A 17,436-nucleotide genomic window follows, 5' to 3' on the forward strand; every position below is an offset into this window, starting at 1 on the left:
CGGCGTAAGCTGTAGTCGTCGCGTGTGTCTGGTCAGATGGCGGCACCGTTGCTTCACACGCGGTTGCCCGGAGATGCCGCCGCTTCGGCAGCTGCAGTCAAGACGCTGGGCGCGTCGAGGACCGGGTAAGAACCCAGGACGCTTCCTTCTGCGCGTCTGGGACCAAAGCCCAGGACCGGGATTAGGGGAGCGGACCTGAAGGGTCTGGGACAGAGCTAACGGAGTGGGGTGGGAGCAGAGGGAAGAGGGTCACTTCAGGTCCTCAAGAGTGAGTCCATGCCCCTTAGATGGGTAATAAAAGTGGGAGAGGGGATGGAAAAATGAACCTATTCTCTGTTCCATAGTCCCCCCTTTCTCCCCACTGGGTTCCCTTATAGCATCCCAGGCCTGGGTACTACGTTCTGCTCCTTTATTCTTCCCTCCTGCTTCTTCGACTAGCTTTGGAAAGAGGTCCGTGGGTTATTTGGATTATTAGCCAGATGCTGCCACTGACGGAAAATTGCGTCTTAACGTTTTGTTTGTTTGTTTGAAATTTGTTTTGACATACGTTTGTTTAACAGTGTTTATATCTAGCTCAGCTTTTAAAGCCCCTAACCCCCGTAAAACACTTCGGGGTTTAACTTTGAGAGTCCTTAGCAGGATGCTATGTTTTTTCACTAATCTGCTCTGTTTAAAAGAAGCAAACTTTGCGGAACACTTGGCGTAATATCATTCATAATATATTTTTTTAAGTGCTTACTTTTGGCGTTAAGCATGGGGGACAGTATATCAAAAGAGACAATGTCCCTGCTCTCAACAGACCTTCAGTCTAAGGAGGGAAAGACAGTAGATAAGTAAACGATGATTTCAGATAGCGGTAACTGCTGTGAAGAAATAAAACAGTGTGATGGTAGGGGAGAGGGAGAGGATGGGTACTTTCGATTTCTGATGGGGAAGGTCTCTGACATTTGAGCTTCAACTTGAATGAAGACAAGGGTCCAACCACGTACACATCTGGAGAGTGAGTGTTTCTGACAGAGGGAATAGTAAGTAAAATGGGAATCTGCTTGGCAGGTTTGAAGAACAGAAAGGACCCTGGCTGCAGTACGGTAAGTGGTTAGAGATGAGGTCAGAGAGGTAGGCAGGGGCCAGATTAATGTAGGACCTTGAAGACGATAAAGAGTAGGAAACCTTTGGAGAATTTAAGCAAGAGAGTAGAGTAGCATGATCTGTCTTAAGTTTTTGAAAGATCATTAGATCACTGAATGAAGAATGGATTGCTGGGGGACTCAAGTGGAAGGAGGGAGGCCAGTTAGGAGGCTTTAGCAGTAGTCCCACTGAATGATGTTGGTTCAATAAGTGTTGGCTATTATAGCTTTTATTTTTCCCTGTCATGCACTTAATGGCTTAATAATCTTGGTTCCATAGGCTTTCAGATATGCTTGCATTAGAAAATGATTTCTTCAATTCTCCCCCAAGAAAAACTGTTCGGTTTGGTGGAACTGTGACAGAAGTGTTGTTGAAGTACAGAAAGGTAAGAGATGATAATGTGAGGTTTGGTGGGTTTTTTCCCCAACTTTATTGAAATATAATTGATATATTGAGGTTTGATTTTTGCTGGTCAGAATACAGTTATAGCTGTTATACTAAAAACCAGTAGACAAATAAAATGGATTTTAGATATCAATATTGAAATCAAATAAATTTAACAACAGCACGGTGCTGTCAGTTCAAAATTAGAGTAGTAACCCCTTTGCTGAGGTTTCACATCTTCAAGTGCTTTATTTACCTAGTGTTTTTTAAAATCTTTAGCAAGTAGTAGAATAAAAAACCATTAGATCAAAGCATTTTATTTCTTTTTTCTTTTTAATAAATTTATTTATTTTATTTATTTTTGGCTGTGTCGGGTCTTTGTTGCTGTGCATGGGTTTTCTCTAGTTGCGGCGAGCGGGGGCTACTCTTCGTTGCAGCACGCGGGCTTCTCATTGTGGTGGCTTCTCTTGTTGCGGAGCACGGCTCTAGGTGCGCGGGCTTCAGTAGTTGTGGCACGTGGGCTCAGTAGTCGTGGCTCGTGGGCTCTAGAGCGCAGGCTCAGTAGTTGTGGCGCACAACTATGTTGTGGCTTAGTTGCTCCGCGGCATGTGGGATCTTCCCGGACCAGGGATCGAACCTGTGTCCCCTGCATTGGCAGGCGGATGCCTAACCACTGCGCCACCAGGGAAGTCCCGCATTTTATTTCTTAAGGAGTTACCAAATCATTGCTTTGGGACAATAAACCAACTCTATTAATGGGGATTTTTTTTTTTTGGCTTTGTTTTTGTGTTAGCTTAGAAGTGATTCTGCTGTATCTCAGCAATGGTGGGAAAATATGCATTACTGTCTATTTTTATATGTAACCTGCATTTATATCCATATATGTGATTGGATAGTATCATGGAATATTGACTATCATATTCAAATGTCAGTACACAAGTATAGCTACATATGAATGGCCTGTTGTCATTTTCTTTTTTCCAAGCCCCCTAGCTACACTAACATGAGTTTTAAAATTTTCGTAGTCAGGATTTTATAATCTGCAACTGATATGTGTATGTTACAATGTTCTTTTTGTAAAAGTTAAAAATCCTGCTGTTGGTCTTTAACTGGAAACCCAAGCAAGGAAAAATTCATTTTTTTTCCCCCCCTTCTCATTAAGGGGGAAACAAATGACTTTGAGTTGTTGAAGAACCAGCTATCAGATCCAGAGATAAAGGTAATTAATTTTGTGTTTGATTATTAGCAAAGTTGTTGCCACTTTGTAGAGACATTGGTTTGCACTTTTGGTCCTATTCCATTCTCTAGAACTTGCTCTATGATCCTTCTTTAATGGTTCTCAACCAGGGGCACTTTTGCCCCCGAGGTAATTTGGTGATGAACTGGAGACATTTTTGATTGCCACAACTGGGAGAAGGGAAGAGTGCTACTGGCATCTAGTGAGTGGATGATAGGGATGCTGCTAAACATCCTACAGTACACGTGGCAGCCCTTCACAGCAATGAATGATCTGGCCCCAAATGCCAGTAGTCCTGAGGTTGAGAAACCCTGCTTTAATTTTTCCTTTTTAGAACCTTTCTTCTATGCTGCATGCAACTCTCATGTCTCTCCAGTGCTAAAACAACAAAACAAAACAAAAAAACAACAAAAAATGACTTTTCTTTCAAACTACTACTCTTTCAGTGTTTTTGGAAATGGTTCAAGGTATATGCCTGTCATGTAGTAACAACTCAGTAAATGTTATTTCCCTTTTCTTCCTTTATTGCCCAATTTTGGAAAGAATAGTCTATTACTGTGGACAGTGGTAGTCAGATTGCCTGGCATTAAAATCCCAACTCCATTGTTTCCCAGTGTGTGATATTGGGCATGTTGTTTAACCTCTTTGCCTCTGTTTTCCTCCTTGTAAAACCAGAGAAATAAGAGAAGTACCTTAAATGTAGCTGTTTTAAGAGGATCCAATGAGTTACTATACAAGAAGCATTTAGAACAGCCTCTGACTCAGAGGACTTTGTAATTGTTAGTTGTTGTTCCTGTTGACAGTCTGCATTTTCTCATTTCTCATTCATGTTTAAATCCACTGTTAAGTCCACTGCTGTATTTACTATGACAGAAGTTACCAGTGATTTCTTACGTGTTGATTTCAGTGGACTTTCTTTTTTTTTTTTAAAGCCCCATAGTAATTCCTTGTAGCAGTTTATACAGTTGACTACCCATTTCTTAAAACCTTTCCTTCAGGACTTCCCTGGCGGTCCAGTGGTTAAGACTTAGCGCTTCCACTGCGGAGGGTGCAGGTTTGATCCCTGGTTGGGGAACTAAGATCCCGCATGCTGCGTGGCGCGGCCAAAAAATAAAATAAAATGAAAAAACAAAACAAAAAACCCCTTTCCTTCGGTTTCTTTGATCTTCCTGTCTTCTTATCACTTATCTCTAATCATTCTCTTGACAGATTCTTCTTAAATTTGGCATTGATTGGATTTCCAAACTTAACCCTTTCCTCACTTAACAGATTCTTCCTGTGTGTTTTCCTTATGCCCTCATGGCTTTGAAATTTATCTGTGTCCTGATAACTTCCAGATTTGCATCTATAGCTCAGATTGCTCTTGTGGGCTCCAGACCTGTTTCTTTCTTTCTTTCTTTTTTTAAAATCTTAAAATTTTAATTTAATTTAATTTATTTTTTATCGAAGTATAGTTGAATTACAATGCTGTACAGATGTCTAAACTGCCAGCCCACAGGTGTTACAAGTGCCCTGAACTTAGCATTCTCTCTCTCCCAAACCCACTTCTGCAGCTTTTTTTATGTGCTTAAATGATTTATTGCTTATCTCTGTCTCAGCCTAAGTCATCTCTAAAGCACATTCTAAACATGTCATTGCCCTACTTCATGCCCACTGAAGAATAAAGGACCAGCTTCTTAGCATGGTCTGCAACAAATTTTCAGTGTTCAGTCCCACTAGATACTTTATTTCTTAAATTTGCCATTTCTGTTCATCTTTAGGGCTTTGCATGTGCCTTTTTTTTTCTGGCTGTAAGAGGTCCTCTGTATCTACTTTGTTTGCTACCTATTTGAGCATGGGCTCTGGTTACATAGCCTCCCTCCCTTACTGGCTTTGTGACTGAGGGCAAGTTACTGCATTTCAGTGCCTCAGTGTCCCCAGCTATAAAATGGGAACCAATGGTAGTACCTATCTCATGGAGCGGTTGTAAGGATTAAATGAGTTAATATATGTTAAAGTCTTAGAATAATGCCTTGCACATAGTTAGTCTTATATTAGTGTTTACTATTATTATTACTGTAATTATAAAACTCCTACTCTTTGAGATCCAACTGCAATATCATCTTCACCAATGAACTTTCTCAGGTTCTGTCTAAGCACATGGTTGTTCATTCAGTCCGTACCCTACACTGCCAGCAGATCTTCCTAATTGTAAATTTGGCTTACAAGGACTTCACTGATTTGCCTGGCCCCTCTTTGCTCCCCAGATTTGTCTGTTGGCTTGCTTGCTCACGATATAGTCCAGCCATACTGAACTACTTTTGGTGTTCTGAAGACATGCTTTTACCTCTGTAAGGTATAGAGCCCCCAAGAATACATACTCTGTTTAAAGACAATGGAAGCATCACTTCTTCTTTAAAGCTTTCTTTAAAGACCTGTGCATTCTTCCACAAGTACGAAGAACCACATTCTTTGTGTTCTGCTGTATTTTATATCAGCACGTCTCCTTGGGATTTTGACAGACCAAGAGTCACATCATTTGTGTCCACATTAGTTCAGAGGAGTGTTAAAATAATTTGTTTCTAATAATAGTTCAGTACTAAAGCACCAAAGTCTCTGACTGGTTTACTTTAAAAAGTGGAGCAGTTTAAATGTTGTCCTTATAATTTTGTTGCACTTGTTTTAGTGGAAAAGTGACAGTATAGAGCTAACTTATTTTTATTTGTGTGTAACTTAGCTTGTCTTCTCTGTTTCAGGCCTTGTTATCCTTAATGACTGTGGACATTATGAAGTTACTGTAGTGCAAATGAGTTGCGACTTACTTTATTGCCAGGTTACTTAGGGTTCATCAGTAAATAGTCAGTGTCATTGAGCTTTGTCACATAGATAATGCATAGGAAGCACTCACTGGTGAACCGGTGGGGAAAAGGTGGGGCGCTCCTTCATGTGGAGCAAGGCATTGTGGGAAAGTGGGCAGAGCGTTGATCTAGGCGGACAGGTTTTTTTTTTAACATCTTTATTGGAGTATACTTGCTTTACAATGGTGTGTTAGTTTCTGCTTTATAACAAAGTGAATCATCTATACATATATCCCCATATCTCCTCCCTCTTGCGTCTCCCTCCCCCCCTCCCTATCCCACCCCTCTAGGTGATCACAAAGCACTGAGCTGATCTCCCTGTGCTATGCGGCTGCTTCCCACTAGCTATCTGTTTTATATTTGATAGTGTATATGTGTCCATGCCACTCTCTCACTTCATCCCAGCTTACCCTTCCCCCTCCCCGTGTCCTCAAGTCCATTCTCTACGTCTGCATCTTTATTCCTGTAGGCGGTCAGGTTTGAACCTAGTTTTTTACTGGTTTGGTTGGGCAAATTGCTTATTAATCTTTCTTAGGCTCAGTTGCCTCAACTGTAAAATGGGAATAACAGTAATCCATTTGCAGCATTGTTAGGATTCGGAAAAGGTATATATGTACAGTGTTGAGCACCATGCCTGGCACATGGTGTGTTCTCACTAAATGACACTCCCTATAAGTAGTCTATTGCTGTAGGTCCAGCCCTGTCTGCTAATAGTTCATCACTGCAGGTTCAACACTGTCTGTTTGTAGTCTGTTGCTAAAGGTACAACACCATATGTCTCTTTCCCCTACTGAGTCTTAATCAGCATTAACCATTTTCTTTCAAAAATTAGGGCCTTTTTTTTTTCTTTTTTGGCTGCGCTGCCCAGCTTGCGGGATCTTAGTTCCCCAACCAGGGATTGAACCCGCACCCTCAGCAGTGAAAGCCACTGGACCACCAGGGAATTCCCCAAAATTAGGGGCTTTAATTTTTTTCTTGTCTATGCTGTATATATGCATGAATACAAACAGTATCTTTATTAAATATAACTGATATCTTATTCTCTACATGGCTTCTTTTTTGTATTGCTATTTAGGTTTTCCCGTGTCACTAAAAGTATTATGAATAGTAATTTTATTGTCTGAAAAATATTTAATGGAGTAGTGGAACCATCATTTATATAGAACACATTTTAATTCATTTAAACCCATTTGAAGGTTGGGTTAAGAAAAAGTTACATTTATTGATGACTCTAGTTAATCAGCTTAGATGAATGTTGTCAACATGCTTGCAGGTCAGCATGAGCATAGAGGAAGTAGAGGTACCTGTTGGTCCTTGTGGTCTTAGAATATTTGAATTTGTTACAATTCTTTAGTTTAAAGAAGTCCCAGGTGTCAACATTTGAGGTGTTCTTACTTTTCTAGGGCAAACAGAAGTGATTAGAATTAAGTATTGCATTTGATTCTTTTTCCTGTATATCAGTTATTATATTACTTTTAAAAAAAAGGAAAATTTATTGTAACATCTTTTTCCATTTTGATACAAACTAAGAAATTTTCATCCCAACTTTGGCTTAAGTCCAAGTTTGTGACATTTTTTTCCCCCAATTTAATTTTTTTTTTTTTTGATGTGGACAGTGTTTTTTTAAGTCTTTATTGAATTTGTTACAATGTTGCTTCTGTTTTATGTTTTGGTTTTTTGGCCACGAGCCATGTGGGATCTTAGCTCCCTGACTAGGGATGGAACCCACACCCCCTGCATCGTAAGGTAAAGTCTTAACTACTGGACCACCAGGGAAGTCCCTAAATATTGTTGATAGATGATCAATGCCAGATAGATATCATTTCTCTGTTATTTGAGAGAATTTGTGATTTTGAAAGTACTTTTCTTTGTTTAACTTAAGGATGACCAGATCATTAACTGGCTACTGGAATTTCGTTCCTCCATCATGTACTTGACAAAAGACTTTGAGCAGCTTATTAATATTCTGTTGGTAAGTTCACCATTTATTTCATCAACTATTATATGTAATTCAGTACTTTGAAAATAGTATATATTGTATCAGTAAAATGTTCCTTTTGTCTTTCTCTCCCTCCCACCTCTAGAGGTTGCAGTGGTTAAATAGAAGTCAGACAGTGGTGGAGGAGTATTTAGCTTTCCTTGGTAATCTTGTATCAGCACAGACTGTCTTCCTTAGACCATGTCTCAGCATGATTGCTTCTCATTTTGTACCTCGTAAGTGGCTGCTCTTTGCTTGCTTTGATTTTTATTTTTTTAAATATCTCTATTAAAAAGTTACCTTCCCACTATATTTTGGAGATTATGCCACCATGGAAGATTCCAGGATGCTTATTGGCAGCAGTTCTGGTACATGTCTGTCCCCTATAATGACCTCTGTGGAAGTGTCTAGATTCATTTGTTGCTATGATTTTTATGGATTGTAATTTGCTTTAGGGAGCTTCTGACGAAGTCTTGGAACTCAGGGATTTTTAGCTACTTAAACCTCCTGCCCCCATTGTAAATTTTATTGTATTAAGTTTGGACAATGGAAAAATCACTTTTTTATGTAGCTGTTGATTGTTTAGATCAATATTAGAAGAATAACATATTTCCTTTTTTCCTCAAAAGCCCGAGTGGTCACTAAGGAAGGTGACATAGATGTTTCGGATTCTGATGACGAAGATGATAGTAAGTATAAAGAGGATTAAAGCAAAGACTGCCTCCTGTGTCTTAGTGAATGCATGCTGAATGCTAAAGTATCCTGGCACCTCCAGGACTTAATCTAATATGTAGACTGCAACAAAAGGCAACCTTGATGGAATCGTTTTGTTATATTTAATGTTAACGTGCAATCAATTGCCCTTAATGGCATTATTTATAGTCTTCATTGATAGTCGGTCATGGAGAAAACTCTTGAAATTATTATTTTGCTGACAAATGATTCAGTTTTGGTTAGCAGGCATTTTTAGACTTAGGTAGATAATTGTTCAGTTTTCAGTTTTATCTTGATGCTCATACTCTCCCTTTTCACCTTGTAGATCTTCCTGCAAATTTTGACACATGTCACAGAGCCTTACAAATAATAGCAAGATATGTCCCATCGTGAGTATACTTTGGTTACTTATTTTGAATTGTGGTGTTTAAGTCTCAAGAAAATTATGATAGGTTAGTAGAAAATTGTAAAATGTTCATAGCATCAAAAGTGAAGTTATATGCTGCATATTTTTTGTATCCTGTTGACATCACATCACTTTCTACAAAAAATGGCATTTCAGTTCTCTATTCATTGCCTTTAACTATTCTTCAAAACTTGTATGCAAGTTCTCCCCTCCAGCTTTTTATGGTGGTTGGAATTTTGCTTTTATCTTCGAGAGACACGATATCCAAAACTTTTCAGTGAGAAGCCCCTGCGTTTGTGTCATGCCATATGAATAAAAATTAGTTCTAAGAAAATATTTTAAGGTGTGTAGGTTTCTTTTGGAGGGGTGAACTTCAAATTCCCCCAGTAAGTTTAGCAAATAAGCTAACTTTAAAAAGCCCAAGTTGATAATTTTTTCTCCTTTTTAAAATAATATATATGTGCAGTGGGAAGTGTTTAGATTTTAAACTGAAGCTCTTCATTAAACTTTGTGGAAAAAAGGATCCCCCTTTAATTTGCTGTTGATATCAAACTTAATAGAAGCTTATTTTTCCCTAAGTTGTTACAGATTTTCTCTGAAGTCATGCATTTATTTTCAGTTCCAATTGCTTGAAATAGGAGTTACCGTTTGCCTCCTGTATGTATATTTGCTCTTAGAATGGAAATGTTAACCTTCCAAGAAAGTCCGGTTAACATGGATTGGTTGCATGTTTTTTCTTTTTAAAATAGAACACCATGGTTTCTTATGCCGATACTGGTGGAAAAATTTCCGTTTGTTCGAAAATCAGAGAGAACGTTGGTAAGAAATCTTTTCATTGGGGAAACTAATGGAAAAGTTGTTTTTTGTGATTTAGTTTTAGGTGAGTTTAGGTCTTTTTCTTGAAAGTTGTTTTGTCTGCTGAATTTTAAACTCAAGACTAAGAATTTGACTCAGATTCCTTTCTTAGCAAGCGACTGACTGAGGGTTCTCAGGGCCTTTTCTCTTATTCCTACGTGCAAGTCAAAGGCAGAGTCCATTTCAGAAATATCTAAATAGGCTTAATGCTTACACAGATGGGAATTACTAGAAGATAATAGTTCATTTACTACCAATTATAAACATGCTTTATTTGAACATGAAGGCAGAGCCTTCTATAGATGAAGTCTTAAGTTTTTTGTGTAATATTTAGATCATCTGTGTAACTTTCAATAGTGGTTCCCTTTTAAGCATAGATTATTTTTTCTTAAATGTATTACAGGTATTAAATAAGGAGTTAATAACTTTTGCTGCTATTTGTGATGGTGTGCTTCAAGTGGAGTGTTACAAATTGTATCTCTTATGAACGTAGTTGCAAAGATTCTCAACAAAATACTAGAAAATTGAACCTAACAACATGTAAAAGGAATTATGCACCATGATCAAATGAAATTTATCCTAGGAATGCAAGGTTGATTTAATACCCCAAAACCAATTAGTATACTATATCAGAATAAATGATAAATACCACATGGTCATCTCAATAGATGGAAAAACGCCAAAACCCTTTTATGACAAAAATAGAAGGGAACTTTCTCAACCTGATAAAAGGCATCTATGAAAAATTCACAGCTAACTTATATGGAATGTCTATACTAGGCAAATTCATAGAGAAAGAAAGTAGACCAGTGGTTACCTAGGGCTGGGAGGAGGTACATTATTAGAAGATACAAGGTTTTTTTTTAGGGTGATGAAAATGTTCTAAAATTGATTATGGTGATGGTTACACAACTCTGTGAATATACTAAAAACTATTGAATTGTACACTTTATAAATAGGTGAATTTTATATGAATTATATCTCAACAAATCTGTTTTAAAAACACTGTAGAAGTATACAAATCACAAACTTAATTTACTGGGGGTAATTAAATTATACTAATATTGTGTATATAAACAGTGTCGTTTCTATGTTGCTTGATAGTCTTTTCTGTTTGAATAGTTGAAACTAAAGATTGTGTAATTGATGTTTTGCTTGCATAATTATGAAACATTTATTCTCTGTTGAAATGTTCATCTTTTTATGTTTTAGGAATGTTATGTTCATAACTTACTAAGGATTAGTGTGTATTTTCCGACCTTGAGACATGAAATTCTCGAGCTCGTTATTGAAAAGCTGCTCAAGTTGGACGTAAGTATTGGGTAATCTGTTTTTCTCTTTGATTTTTATTTATTAAATAATGTTATAGTATTTGTTATAATCATAATATTTGAAACAGTAGTAGCAACAGTGGAAAAAAATCCACAGTTCCACCTTTGATTCATTTCTTTGAACATTTCTTGAACATTTCTTTGAGCATTGATGTGCTGGTGTTTATAGACAGTCCCATCTCTCATGGTTGGGGAACAAGGCATTAATTAAATAGTCACGTAAATGGAAAAGTACAGTCGTGGTAAATGCTGTGAATGGAACACATGCGTTATGAGCTAGAAAACCTGATGTAGTCAGAAGAAGTTGGGAATGCATACCTAAGGAAGTTATTTTGGGATTCTTTATACTTTTCTTAAAGAGGCTTGCAATAAGCTGCAGTGGGAATGAGAAAGTGATGGATTCTGGTGACACGGGGAGGAAAGGTCCTTGAGACTGGATTGGAAGTAGGGGAGTAGAAGGTAAGGGAAAGGAACCCTTCAAAGGTAGCTCCCTGTAGAATGAAAGGTTGGTGTTGCGGTAACAGTAATAAGAAACGTCAGGAGGAAGTTGCAGGATGATGGGTTCCATTTTGGATGGATTGAGGTGCAGGTGGGGAGCTAGATGGAGAATATTCACCAGGCAGTTGTAGCTGCAGGTAGGGGACTGAGAATGAGGCCAACAGGAGAGAGGAAGTGAGATCGGAAATGAGAGGAAAACCAAGAGTCTGGACACCCAGGGAGGATCTGAAGGGAGGAAGGCTTTAGTAGGCAGCATGAGATATTGCTGACCTTTTTTTTTTTTTTAAATATTTTATTTATTTATTTATCATTATTTATTTATTTATTTTTGCCTGCGTCACGTCTTAGTTGGCAGCATGCGGGATCTTTGTTGCGGCATGCGGGATCTTTTGTTGCAACGCGCGGATTTCTCTCTAGTTGTGGTGTGCGGGTTTTCTCTCTCTAGTGGTGTATGGGTGTTCTCTATATAGTTGTGGCGCGTGGTTCCAGAGTGCGTGGGCTCTGTAGTTTGCAGAATGCGGGCTCTCTAGTTGAGGTGCACAGGCTCAGTAGTTGCGGCGCACAGGCTCAGTAGTTGTGGCGTGCGGGCTTAGTTGCCCTGTGGCATGTGGGATCTTAGTTCCCTGACAAGGGATCGAACCCACGTCCCCTGCATTGGAAGGCGGATTCTTTACCATTGGACCACCAGAGAAGTCCCCTATTGCTGAGCTTTTTAAGGAGGATGAGAAAAGCAAAGTCCTTGGGTTTGGTGTTTAGGAGGTAGTCTATTGCTGGAGAGAGCATGGATGGTTAGGAAGTGGGGCTGCTAGAGACCTGGTGAGGGTTTGTGGTGTAAAGAGGGGATGAGGCGGGGTGAGAGACATGTTTCAGGGTTGGGGAGACTTGAGGTTTGTGGACTAAGGAAATAGGAGTTGATGGGAAGAACATTGATTCTGTAGGAGGTCTAGGAAGGGCTGGAGGTTGGGTGGGCTGGCACGTTGCTCACTTGGAGTTAAACCTCTCTGGTCAACTGCATACATATATGCTTATGGAACATTTTAGAGTGTATTTAGGAAGAAGGTCATTTATAGACAGTTGAAAAGGCATGATATGAGTGGTATGTTAAATAAGATATCTGAAGGGTTATATAGCCAAATAAATATTCATTAATTCAAAATTGATTGCATTTAATAATTTTCTCCTCAGTTGATTGATGATATGCTTCTTATACACCATGCGTGTGTCTTGTGCATAGTAAGAGTTGGAATAAACGTTGAGTTTGTTGAAGCTATCTGTTTTAGACCAACATAGCACAGTTCATATTAATTTTATGTACATATGTAGTACAGGGAGCTTAATTTATAATCTTGTAAATTTCTTCATGACCCAGACCCATTTATAGGTTTGCATTGTGATTGTTTATTGAGTTACAGTGCTATATAGGGTGCTAATATGGACATCTTTAAAGCATGTGTATCAGGTGAATTTCGAGTCCCTGAATAATGTAGTTATATTTTAAAAGCTTTTATTCTTTTTTTTTTTCTTTGTTGTAATGTAGGTGAATGCATCCCGGCAGGATATTGAAGATGCTGAGGAAACAGCAACTCAGACTAGTAGTGGAACAGATGCCACAGAAGGGCTCTTTAATATGGTCAGCATTTATTAATGAAATCAGACATACACAGTTCACAGTCCCAGAGGGTGGGAAGAAACAGCTAATGGCTTTCACCTTTTTCAAGGCTTTGAATTAAAACAGTAGTTCAGCAAACTTGAAAATGATTTCTTAAATGAGTAGTTTGCTTTTTTGTTGCTTATTGACTAGTAGAGCTTATTTCCAAGGCTTTGAATTTGGGTTTGGTGAAGTATGTTTCATTTTTATTCTTCTGTTTGTTCTTTGTTTTTGTAAACCACATGTTGTTTGTGAAAGAGTGATAAATGGAAAAGCATACCAATGTAACTTCTGTGTTTTACAAATTGTATACCTTAATGCAGTGCTTCTCTACCTGGGGCAGTGTCTTCGGTTGGGTTCACCGGGAGGAGAGCCTGAGATGGGGATTCAGGTGCCCTTGGGACAAAGGGTGTGAGGAAGCTGGAAAAGGCAAGGGAAGGAACTAAGTGAGAGTTCGGTCTCAGTTGGAAAGCAGCTACAGCCTGATCCCCCGCAGAAGCTCTGGAGCATGAGTTGCAGGATAGAGTTAGTCCTGCCTTGAGACCAGAGAGATGGCCTCCTGTGACCTCGTGTCAGTCAGTTCTGATGGGGAGGGAATGGGAGCAGCAAGGGCATTTCTCTGGAGAAGGGGGAGAAGCTGTGAGCTGTCGGCAGCCAATACTCATAGCAGCTCGGGGATGGGTGCCCTGTCCTGGGAAAGGAAACTGGCACCAACAGTGGGTGCCAGGAGCTGGGGGAAATCTGTGATGTTTGCATGGCCACACTGTAAATGGGTGTCTAAATGAGAATCAGAGGCTGAATCTGTGCTTTCATTTTGAATTCCACGGGTGGTTCTGATTCACACCTCTGGTTGAGAGCCCCTGCCTGGAAAGGTCTTTGTGTATTTTCTTTTCTCTTTTAAAGGAAACGATTACCTCAGAATTTTCTCACTAAACTACTTTTACTGAGGCTTTTAATGTTAGTTTTTACTTTACTTTCAAAGGACGAAGATGAAGAAACTGACCATGAAACAAAGGCTGATCCGGGAATGCTTGATCAGATGGTCCATCCTGTAGCTGAACGCCTGGACATCCTGCTGTCTTTACTTTTGTCCTACATTAAGGATGTCTGCTATGTAGATGGTAACAACCTGTAGTAGTCACAGTAACCGCTGCTTTGTTGAACACCTACAATGCACTGTGCTGGGTATTTTTCATACTTTAGTACTGATAGAAATCCTGTCAAAAAATCACTGTTTTGAGTATGAGGAAGAGAAGGTTTAGAGAGATTGTTACTTGCCAACATGACATAGCTTGAGAATAGTGGGACCGGGATTCAGGCTTAGTTATGTTTGTCTTCAAAGCCCTTGATGATATTTTCACTGATTACTGTATTGAAAGCTTATATATGGAGCTTGGACAGTTTAGGCAGACCTCAATTTCAAGACATTTAAGAAATGGTATAGTAGACGTTGATACATGGTACTTGGTGTTCTGTATTGAATTTAGAGAGTCTAGGTAACTGGTTTTGCCAGGTGTTGGTACTGTAGTGAACAAATTGATATGCTTCTTGTCCTTACAGAATTTTTAGTCTAGAGGCTTTGCCATGCCACTCAGTCCTATTATTAGGGCTTGAATCTGAATTAATATGTTACTACTTTAACTTTTTTGCTGTTATAAAAATAATACATATTGATTAGAGAAAATTTGGAGAATACAGGAAAGGATTTACAAGGTTTATACAGCCACATTCTTACTATTTGGAGAACCATTATTAGCATTTTTTTTTTCTTTTCTGTTTGCATGGGTATATGTGTTTTTCTCAGTGGATTTGGGGATCACACTATATGTAGTATTTTATAATCTTCCCTTTTCATCTCTTGTGAACATTTTCTCGTACCATTCACTGTTCTTCTAAAATAGTTATATGGATTTAACTGGTTTCTTATTTTTTTTCTCCCCCTGCTTTTTTTGCCATTATAAATAACAGTATAATGAACATCCTTGTATATATATTGTCAATTATTTGCTTGTGATAAATTTCTAGCAGTAGAATTACTGGATCAGAGGGCTTCTGCTTCTAAATGGCAGTTTTACAATGTGTGGCATCACAGTAGTGTGTATGAGATGAGAGCCTGCTTCCTTGCCAGTGCTGGGTTATTGTAATTAAAAAGGAAACTCTGTACAAAATAAAGATGGCATTCCCCCCCACCCCCCCGTAGCTTAATAGATGATGTATGTCTTAATGGTATTGTTTGCTTTTTACAAATTTGGTAAATGAAACTGGTAGCTTGAAAATAATGTCTTTATAAAACTGAAATGCCAAATTTTCTTCATAGGTAAGATTGATAACAACAAAACAAAGGATTTATATCGAGATCTCATAACCATCTTTGACAAACTCCTGTTGCCCACGCATGCCTCTTGCCATGTGCAGTTTTTCATGTTTTACCTCTGTAGCTTTAAATTGGTGAGTATGTCATTCACATTATTGTAGCTTATTTTATTCTTGCCCAGAATTTTCCCTTAAAAAATGGGGGGTGGAGGGAGGTGTGGAAGAGAGACCGTGAAGTATTTCTTTGTCTTGAGCTCATTTTACTTAGTGCCCCTGATGAAATAACAAGCCCTTTTCAACCCACGGAAGGAGCAGAGGGCATTGCTGCTGCCTGTCAGCTTAAGCTGAGTGCTCTGAAAATGTCATCCTGCATTTGGTCCACTAGGTGGTGCCCTTCCCTTTAATTCAAGCCTTTATTAAAATCTCATAAGGGATATTTAACTGTTTATTTTCTTTATTCTCTTTCAGTTGATCTTAACTAGCCCAAACTAAATTTTTAATCTAGGATTTTAAAACTTCAGACTTTGTTTTTCTATTTTGAGAACAAAGCAAAACAAAAGAACACAGGACTCTTCTTTGCAACTATTTTGTAGCTTCCTAGAATAGTCCAGGAGGGTATTGGTCATGGATAGGAAGGTTAAACTCAATCTGCCCCAAAGCATGTGTTAGTAGCTTTTGAAAAGAGCTATTTGGGAGAAGATGGAGGTTGCATCCTTTGTTGAAAAGAGGCGAATTGGTCTGTTTTTTTCCTACAATTAGCATAATTAGTCAAATGCCAACTATACTTTATTTATTTATTTAAAAATATTTATTTATTTATTTTGGCTGCACCGGGTCTTCATTGCAGCATGCAGGATCTTTTAGTTGCGGCATGCGGTCTCATATTTGGGGCATGTGTGTGGGATCTAGTTCCCTGACCAGGGATCGAACACGGGCCCCCTGCATTGGGAGCTCAGGGTCTTACCCACTGGACCACCAGGGAAGTCCCACCGACTATACTTTAGTCTCTATTTCTGGTTAAGTTTGATATGTGCAGTCTGAAAGGTACTGCAGAAAGAGTTCCCATGTGAGCGTGGTTAATCACGGGTTTCCAGTTACGGCTAAATATCAGAATCACTTACATAGCTTTATTTATTTATTTTTTTTGGCTGTGCCACTTAGCTTTTGGGATCTTAGCTCCCTGACCAGGGATAGAACCCAGGCCCCGGCAGTGAGAGCACCGAATCCTAACTACTGGACCACCAGAGAATTTCCGCTAACAGAGCTTTAAAAACTGGTGGATCCCAAAGCCCTGTCACAAATCTGTAGGGTTCCAAAGCCCTGAATCTGTAGGGTTGATTTTGATGCTCAGCTAGTTTTGGGATCCATTGAATTATTTGATGCTGTGGAACACCTTTTGTTTTTAATAGTATTATCTCAAAGTGTTTTAAAAATAAGAACCATGATAACGTATCCATTATTTATCTAGCAGTATAACTGAGATACTAGAACTTTCCCATACTGGTGAGTTAAAAATCTTAGGATTCTGATCGCCAGAATATCTTAAGCATTAAAAAAAGATGAGACCAACACCTTCTCTTTTTATAGGGGTTTGCAGAAGCATTTTTGGAACATCTGTGGAAAAAATTGCAGGATCCAAATAATCCTGCTATCATCAGGCAAGCTGCTGCAAATTATATTGGAAGCTTTTTGGCAAGAGCTAAATTTGTTCCTCTTATGTAAGTAACCTAATTTTCCAAGTGCTTTTCATATCATGCTTTAGAAAGTATAGTATTGTCTCAAGTCAGAGAAATATCTGCCTTATTTTTTTGGTCTGTCTTTAAAGTGAAAAAATCTGTTCCCCCACTCTATTCAAGATGTTTATATTTCTGAGAGGCAATTTCAGAATAAAATGTCTCCTTTTCAAAATGTAAAACCTCACATGAAAAGCTTTTGTAATTTGTTCTGTATGGTTGCACTTGAATATGAAGATCCATTTGTCTTCATGGATGGTGTACAGTGTTGTATACTGTTTTGATTCTTTTTATAGGTTTGTCATTTTTCATTTGCATTCCGAATCAATTGTATCTGTTAAAGCTGAAGAAAAAAATCCTTTTAAAGGTAATAG

The 17,436-nt window shown here is 38.6% G+C and overlaps 1 protein-coding gene across 3 annotated transcripts in view; it reads left to right on the forward strand.

Annotated features, from left to right (window-relative positions):
• RRN3 (RRN3 homolog, RNA polymerase I transcription factor) overlaps nucleotides 1-17,436 on the forward strand; it is a 25,408-nt gene continuing 7,972 nt past the window's right edge. The window contains exons 1-13 of one of the 3 annotated variants that reach the window (XM_061209935.1): nucleotides 1-125; nucleotides 1,408-1,513; nucleotides 2,675-2,731; nucleotides 7,469-7,558; nucleotides 7,671-7,800; nucleotides 8,194-8,253; nucleotides 8,604-8,667; nucleotides 9,434-9,503; nucleotides 10,752-10,850; nucleotides 12,906-12,998; nucleotides 13,999-14,137; nucleotides 15,334-15,464; nucleotides 16,917-17,047. In XM_061209935.1, coding sequence (XP_061065918.1) covers nucleotides 37-125; nucleotides 1,408-1,513; nucleotides 2,675-2,731; nucleotides 7,469-7,558; nucleotides 7,671-7,800; nucleotides 8,194-8,253; nucleotides 8,604-8,667; nucleotides 9,434-9,503; nucleotides 10,752-10,850; nucleotides 12,906-12,998; nucleotides 13,999-14,137; nucleotides 15,334-15,464; nucleotides 16,917-17,047 — 1,259 coding nt within the window. In that variant the 5' untranslated portion in view covers nucleotides 1-36. The remainder of the gene's footprint in view (nucleotides 126-1,407; nucleotides 1,514-2,674; nucleotides 2,732-7,468; nucleotides 7,559-7,670; nucleotides 7,801-8,193; nucleotides 8,254-8,603; nucleotides 8,668-9,433; nucleotides 9,504-10,751; nucleotides 10,851-12,905; nucleotides 12,999-13,998; nucleotides 14,138-15,333; nucleotides 15,465-16,916; nucleotides 17,048-17,436) is intronic. The other 2 variants (XM_061209937.1, XM_061209936.1) reach the window with 2 other exon arrangements.

Source organism: Eubalaena glacialis, chromosome 13 (assembly GCF_028564815.1).
Source record: "Eubalaena glacialis isolate mEubGla1 chromosome 13, mEubGla1.1.hap2.+ XY, whole genome shotgun sequence".
Classification (NCBI taxonomy): domain Eukaryota; kingdom Metazoa; phylum Chordata; class Mammalia; order Artiodactyla; family Balaenidae; genus Eubalaena; species Eubalaena glacialis.